This window comes from Halichondria panicea, chromosome 2 (assembly GCF_963675165.1).
Source record: "Halichondria panicea chromosome 2, odHalPani1.1, whole genome shotgun sequence".
In the NCBI taxonomy this organism is placed as follows: domain Eukaryota; kingdom Metazoa; phylum Porifera; class Demospongiae; order Suberitida; family Halichondriidae; genus Halichondria; species Halichondria panicea.
Genome location: NC_087378.1, coordinates 8,203,457 through 8,210,108, shown reverse-complemented (window position 1 = coordinate 8,210,108; position 6,652 = coordinate 8,203,457). Strand labels below are relative to the sequence as shown.

The 6,652-nt window shown below is 42.6% G+C and overlaps 3 protein-coding genes across 3 annotated transcripts; 1 reads left to right on the top strand and 2 right to left on the bottom strand.

Moving 5' to 3' along the window:
• Positions 1–3: 3 nt before the first annotated feature.
• Positions 4–1,241, top strand: LOC135331382 (lysophospholipid acyltransferase 2-like; the record flags this gene model as incomplete). Its single annotated transcript, XM_064526518.1, is given in 5 exon segments — positions 4–94; positions 157–415; positions 462–594; positions 647–798; positions 967–1,241. Coding segments are annotated over 5 exon segments (765 nt in total), but the record flags the coding sequence as incomplete, so codon positions are not given.
• A 14-nt stretch (positions 1,242–1,255) lies between these two features.
• On the bottom strand, positions 1,256–3,650 carry LOC135331380 (lysophospholipid acyltransferase 2-like). The gene is made up of 10 exons (XM_064526516.1): positions 3,522–3,650; positions 3,154–3,299; positions 2,924–3,001; positions 2,721–2,869; positions 2,467–2,672; positions 2,323–2,413; positions 1,993–2,251; positions 1,742–1,874; positions 1,533–1,684; positions 1,256–1,466 (listed from the first exon to the last, which is right to left on the bottom strand). The coding sequence occupies exons 1-10, from the start codon at positions 3,564–3,566 to the stop codon at positions 1,352–1,354; spliced, it is 1,374 nt and encodes a 457-aa protein (XP_064382586.1). The 5' UTR covers positions 3,567–3,650; the 3' UTR covers positions 1,256–1,351.
• Positions 3,651–3,683: 33 nt separating this feature from the next.
• Positions 3,684–6,625, bottom strand: LOC135331379 (lysophospholipid acyltransferase 6-like). Its single transcript, XM_064526515.1, has 9 exons — positions 6,467–6,625; positions 6,153–6,379; positions 5,078–5,226; positions 4,824–5,029; positions 4,683–4,773; positions 4,367–4,625; positions 4,128–4,260; positions 3,926–4,074; positions 3,684–3,861 (listed from the first exon to the last, which is right to left on the bottom strand). Exons 1-9 carry the CDS (start codon positions 6,515–6,517, stop codon positions 3,747–3,749), a joined length of 1,380 nt encoding a protein of 459 aa, XP_064382585.1. The 5' UTR covers positions 6,518–6,625; the 3' UTR covers positions 3,684–3,746.
• Between the last annotated feature and the right edge of the window lie 27 nt (positions 6,626–6,652).

Below are 6,652 nucleotides of genomic sequence, written 5' to 3'. Positions count from 1 at the left end.
CAGTTTGCTATTGTCTCCAAGTTTGTCTACTCTCTTGTGAGCTTGTTCTTTTGGATATATTTGGGCCTTCACTACACACCACAGATGACCTATGGTAATTAAGATTCAACTTACAAAATAACAAATAACTTTGTTCCTATAATTATACTCCCACAGACCCACAGTACTCTACACTGGGTAGGCTCTACATCGTGTTCTTCTATGGACTGGTGTTTCGACTCAAGTACTATTTTCTATGGTACCTTGTGGACAGTGTTAACAACACTTGTGGGCTGGGTTTCAGTGGGTACGACACACTAGGACAACCAAAGTGGGATCTTGTCTCAGACATAAACTTTGCTGAGATTGAGGCGGCTCCAAATATCCGAGCTCTGTCTACATATTGGCACGCTACTGCTGGGAAATGGTTGCGAAGGTGAGTGATGTTTGACACACCCCCTCCAAACCAACCCCTCACTTAGAGTGTGCTATGAGAGGGTGACCTTTTCCCCAACCTACACTTCCTTTATCATGTCTGCCTGGTGGCATGGATTCTATCCTGGCTATTTCTTCATGTTCCTGTCGTTTGCTGTAGCTGCTGAGGCAGCAAGAAAAGTGAGGAAGATGATTGTGTTTGATACTTCATCTCCCCACCCCCTTTTTATAGATGCGTCGACTGATTCGGCCCCACTTTCAAAGCAGCCTCCCCCTCAAGTGGTCCTATGATGTCTTAACTATTGTGGCCACTCATTTGTGTATGGACTACTGTCAGCTGCCCATTGCTTACCTGTGGCTATCACCGAGTCTACAATTCTACAGGTGAGCCACACCGCAGAGCCACTCAGTACATTGTAGTCAATTGTAAGCACAGTTTCTAGTACATTATCTAGGCTAACTATTATACATGGTCATTGGACTGTATGTGTTGCATGCTGTTTGTTTAATAAAAAACTGTCAATTAATCATTATTACAATCATCCCATGCAGTTATTTTTACTTCATCCCTAATATCGTGATACTGCTGGTGGCCCTGTTGCTCCCAGCTGGTAAGAGCTCCAGGCAGACTGGGAAGCTGTCAGACAAGACACTGACAGAGGCAAAGTCAAAAGAACACTGAACTTAGAACAATTTTGTTAGAGATCAATGCAGGTTGCTGTTGTTTTATTCCTTATACAAAGTTTTTTGTTTTCGTTTAGTAATTAGATCAAGTCGTTATTTTTTAATTCACAAATACACAAAATGATTATAGTTCAAGTTCTGAACACTAGGTACGTGAGAGGGGATCTCATACAAGATGCTTCACAAGTTAAAATAGATAATCTTGATAGTTAAGCTAAATGTATATACATGAAATGTTAATGAACGGGATGATCTAGTGAGGTTTGGATTTAGTCTCTTCTTTCTCCTTGTCAGCTTGTGAGCTCTTGCCAGATGGTAGTAGCAACATGAGCACCACTATGGTCACTTGGGGGATGAAATAGAAATAGCTGCATACATGTGAGGAGAGGGGATAATGTAGCTAGTCAATGATCAATGTGTTGTATATAACTCACCTCCAGAACAGAATACTTGGGCGCGTCCACAACTGGTCAATAGGGATAATACCAAGCTCATAAGCACAGCGAGACAGCACAATAGTTATGACATCATAGGACCACTTGAGGGGGGGACTGTGTAGGAAGTGGGGCCGAATCAGTCGACGTAGCTATATACATGAAGGAAAAAAGTAATTATATTTATATAAATTATGTCACTCCCTCACCTTCCGTGCCACTTCTACTACTACAGACAAAAATATGAAGGTAAGATAGTATCCAGGATAGAAGCCGTGCCACCAGGCAGACAGGAACATGGTGGCCATGGTTGGGGAGAAGGGTACTCTCTCATAGCACACTCTGTGTGGTTGAGAAGGTGGAGTGATTAATACCAGTGATGTGCAGATTAGGCACGGGGACATAAGGATAGCTACACTTTTCATTCAAGCTACTGCCATGCGCCAACAAGTGCACTCACCTCCTAAGCCACTTTCCTGAAGTGATGTTCCAGCTGATGGAAACACTCCTGGGGTTTGGGGGAAGCTCCACTCCTCTCATTGCAACGATTGTAACAAGGTCCCACTTTGGTTGTCCCTTCTCATCATATCCACTGAAACCCAGCCCACACAAGTTGTTGATACTCTCCGCCATATACCACACAAAGTAATACTTGAGTCGAAATATGTAGCCATAGATTAAAATGATGTACAGTCTGCTTGGAATAGAGTATTGCGGATCTGTATGTGTCACAGTGTGTAGAGAGAGAACAAGATACAATGATTGCACACCAGTACGAACAAACTCTCACCAATAGGCATGTCTTTTGTAAAGTACATTCCCAAGTATAAATATGCGATCATGCTCAATAAAGAGTAGCCAAGCTTGGAGACAATAGCAAACTGTAGGAAATGGAAAAGTCAACAAAGAGTAAGTACACGGTCATTTAACTCACCGCAGCTGAGGGCTCTCCGACATGCTCCTTTGTCTTGAGATTAGAACCGTCCATGAAAGCCAGGAAGTCCTTGATGCTAAAGGAAGGTCCGGCAAGGAAGGAGTGGAAGTTGAAGATGTAGGTGAAGTACTCCAGGGGAGAGGGACACACATCAATCTTCTGTTCTCTCTGGTCCTGGTTGAGTGATGAGTCACTGCGACCCTTGCCTGTGGGCATTTGTGTACACGAGTGAGTGGGTGGTCCAGTGGACTTACCATCGTGTAGGGCAAATGCAACCAGAGTAACCTTCTGCACAATGATCATGAGAGGTCCAGTGAAGTCCAGGGTCCAACCTCCATAGTCAGTCATCATTCTGTAGATGTGAGCTGCACTCATGCTGCCCATGGCCCACACCATTGTGTATCTGCATCAGAATACACAGGCAGTAAAGTGTACAAGGATACATTATATAGATCACCTTTGGACCACAGTGGCTGGGAGGTACTGAAGCATAGCACAGCACACTCCAATTATAGCAAACAAGACGATCATCTGACTGTGCGTGTGTGTGTGGGAGGGGGAATATTGAAGCACATTGTGAAGATGCTTTGGTGGTATCAAACATGCAACAATAATTAGTATTTCATAAGGCTTCTGCATGCCTTGTTACTATGCACATACTGGCACCTTTTGTCACACAACACTCACCTTCCAAAACAGAGGAAGCCATAGAGTAGTCCGAATGAGAGGGAGAAGATGTGTCGTGTGATGAGTGATGTGTGTGAGGGGTGGAGGGCATAGCGGAACACATAGGCCAGTGGGTACGACAGGAACAGCAGTATCACATAACGAATCTGGGTTGAATGAACATAATAAGATATATAGATGTAAGCACACTCCCACACAAACACACAGCATGTTGTACCTCCTGTATCTATGGTTATAGCATACAACTATAGTTAATTATGTATGAATGTAGTTAAGTTATGTGGTTGGGCTCAATAGTCTATCAGTACAATATGAAGGTACGCCTATACAAGGCCACACTTCATTATTCATGTGTATGTTATAGTTACCTGGTCCACTGGGAGGCCAACAGTATCAGCAATTGTCTGAAACATCGCGAAGAAAGAAAATGAATTTTAAATATTCACATCCCGACTGTTCCCGGATGCGGTTACCCTCGCTAGCAATGTGCGGCTAATTAATGAGACTATTACTTTACAATTTAAAATGGATGATCTTAACCAAAATAATTATAGTTGATATTGGGTAGTTATTAATTTTTAGATATGTAAAATCTAGTGAAGTTTGGATTTAGTCTCTTTTTTCTCCTTGTCAGCTTGTGAGCTCTTGCCAGATGGTAGTAGCAACATGAGCACCACTATGGTCACTTGGGGGATGAAATAGAAATAGCTGCATACATGAGGAGAGGGGATAATGTAGCTAGTCAATGATCAATGTGTTGTATATAACTCACCTCCAGAACAGAATGGTTTGGCGCATCCACAACTGGTCAAGAGAGATAATACCAAAGTCAAAAATATAGCGAGACAGCACAATAGTTATGACATCATAGGACCACTTAAAGGGGCTGTGTAGGAAGTGGGGCCGAACCAGTCGACGTAGCTATAAAGGAAAAGAATAATATTTTGAGAGTCACAATCATGGCACTCCCTCACCTTCCGTGCCACCTCTATTGCTACAGAAAAAAAGAAGAAGGCACAATAGTATCCAGGATAGAAGCCATGCCACCAGGCAGACAGGAACATGGTGGCGATGGTTGGGGAGAAGGGTACTCTCTCATAGCACACTCTGTGTGGTTGAGAAGGTCATGTGCAGCACATAACAAACATCATAAGAATGGGCACGGGGATAAAAAAGATAACTACTGGAGCATTTGTAATAAGTTTTTACTCACCTCCTAAGCCACATTCCTGAAGTGATGTTCCAGCTGATGGAAATGCTCCTGGGGTTTGGGGGAAGCTCCACTCCTCTCATTGCAACAATGGTAACAAGGTCCCACTTTGGTTGCCCCCTCTCATCATATCCACTGAAACCCAGCCCACACAAGTTACTGAGGCTGTCCGCCATATACCATGCAAAATAATACTTGAGTCGAAATATGTAGCCACAGATTAAAGTAAGAAACAGTCTGCTTGGAATAGAGTATTGCGGATCTGTATGAATAAGATACAACGATTGCACACCACTGACCAGTACGAACAAACTCTCACCAATAGGCACGTCTTTTGTAAAGTACATTCCCAAGAACATATACGCAAGCACGCTCAATAAAGAGTAGGCAAGCTTGGAGACAATAGCAAACTGTAGGAAAGCAATCACAGCACAAAGAACTAGACTAGTTCAGAACTCACGGTAGCTGAGGGCTCTCTGACATGCTCCTTTGTCTTGAGATTAGAACCGTCCATGAAGGCAAGGAAGTCCTTGATGCTAAAGGAAGGCCCAGCAAGGAAGGAGTGGAAGTTGAAGATATAGGTGAAGTACTCCAGGAGAGAGGGACACACATCAATCTTCTGTTCTCTCTGGTCCTGGTTGAGTGATGAGTCACTGCGACCTTTGCCTGTGGGCATTTGTGTACACGAGTGAGTGGGTGGTCCAGTGGACTTACCATCGTGTAAGGCAAATGCAACCAGAGTAACCTTCTGCACAATGATCATGAGAGGTCCAGTGAAGTCCAGGCTCCAACCTCCATAGTCAGTCATCATTCTGTAGATGTGAGCTGCACTCATGCTGCCCATGGCCCACACCATTGTGTACCTGCATCAGAATACACAGGCTGTGTACACGCATACAGTATACCAGGTAAGCCTAGTATATTTTGGCGAATGAGGCAATCGATCTATTATTGGCGATGTTTATGATTTGATAATGATTTGATGGTTACCTACAATACACTGGGACTACCTTAAGGTTACTATTAAAGACGAGTAGTAATTTCATATTTTTCTCTGTTTTTAGGTTGGCGGATTTGCAGCAAATTCATTAGCACAATATTTAAAAGATGTACAAGTATGAGTTTTAAGGTTGAATGGAAAGTTTGGAGTCAGATATAATTATATATACAGATGAAAAAAAGGGCTAGCTTGTTTAGCATACTCTCAAAAGTATATTTTCATTAGTGTTTTAAGTTATTATTTTTTTAAGGCCACTCCAAATGAGACTGTAGTTTCCCGTCAGAGACTCTAGTAAATTATATGCGGATGTGAACAGTATTATCATTCATTACTATGAATATCATTATAAATTGTTCTGTCATCAATGAATTTAATTAATTAGCACAAAAATTCAGCCAACCATGTGCTTAGAGGCAACAAAGAACAAGAAAAAAAAGTAATTTCAATATTTCATTGATAATTAGAGAAATAATGGCCATTAATGACTATCAATGAGGTAGCTAAAGCAGGAAGCGCGAGTTAGACGGGAAACTACAGTCTCATTTGGAGTGGCCTAATGAGATTCACAATCTTTTTAGCGTGCATAATTTAGCGTTATTAAGCCATCCTCATTCCCTTCACAATGATCACTGCCCTACTCATAATTATTTGTACACCTTTACTAAAATTAGTACCCAAGGTAAGGAAGTCAAGCTAAAACATTGGCGATTCTTCATTTTTTAGCGACCTTTTACCTTGATTCGCCAAATTACCAAATATATCCGCTCTACGGCACATTATATAGATCACCTTTGGACCACAGTGGCTGGGAGGTACTGAAGCATAGCATAGCACACTCCAATTATAGCAAACAAGACGATCATCTGACTGTGCGTGAAGCAGAGGAAGCCATAGAGTAGTCCGAATGAGAGGGAGAAGATGTGACGTGTGATGAGTGATGTGTGTGAGGGGTGGAGGGCATAGCGGAACACATAAGCCAGTGGGTACGACACGAACAGTAGTATCACATAGCGGACCTGTACAGCAAAATAATAGTTGCAGAAATTACAACTATACACATGGCTCAGTATCTTGCAGCTAGCTAGCATGGTGCTTGGTGTTACCTGGTCCACTGGATACCCCACAATGTCAGCTAGTGCCTGGAACAACATCATGTATTAGCGTGTGTCTTGTCTGCCGTAGCTTGAGCTGGTCAGCGCAGAGGATCTAGGATACCTTGCAGAGATGATTGCATGCCTGTGGCCTGGCCATATAAGGAGTACCTATTGAGGTCACCCATGCAAGAGTTC

What these genes read in the sequence shown, in the direction of transcription:
- LOC135331380 (XM_064526516.1), bottom strand. Translation starts at nt 3,566, where the DNA reads ATGTTTCAGACAATTGCTGATACTGTTGGCCTCCCAGTGGACCAG. An exon ending in CCAGCCACTGTGGTCCAAAG is followed by an intron (nt 2,870 to 2,923) that starts GTGATCTATATA and finishes ATTCTGATGCAG; the next exon opens with ATACACAATGGTGTGGGCCA. An exon ending in TAGTAGAAGTGGCACGGAAG is followed by an intron (nt 1,685 to 1,741) that starts GTGAGGGAGTGA and finishes TCATGTATATAG; the next exon opens with CTACGTCGACTGATTCGGCC.
- LOC135331379 (XM_064526515.1), bottom strand. Translation starts at nt 6,517, where the DNA reads ATGATGTTGTTCCAGGCACTAGCTGACATTGTGGGGTATCCAGTGGAC. An exon ending in TGCATTTGCCTTACACGATG is followed by an intron (nt 5,030 to 5,077) that starts GTAAGTCCACTG and finishes AAATGCCCACAG; the next exon opens with GCAAAGGTCGCAGTGACTCA. An exon ending in CAAACCATTCTGTTCTGGAG is followed by an intron (nt 3,862 to 3,925) that starts GTGAGTTATATA and finishes TCATGTATGCAG; the next exon opens with CTATTTCTATTTCATCCCCC.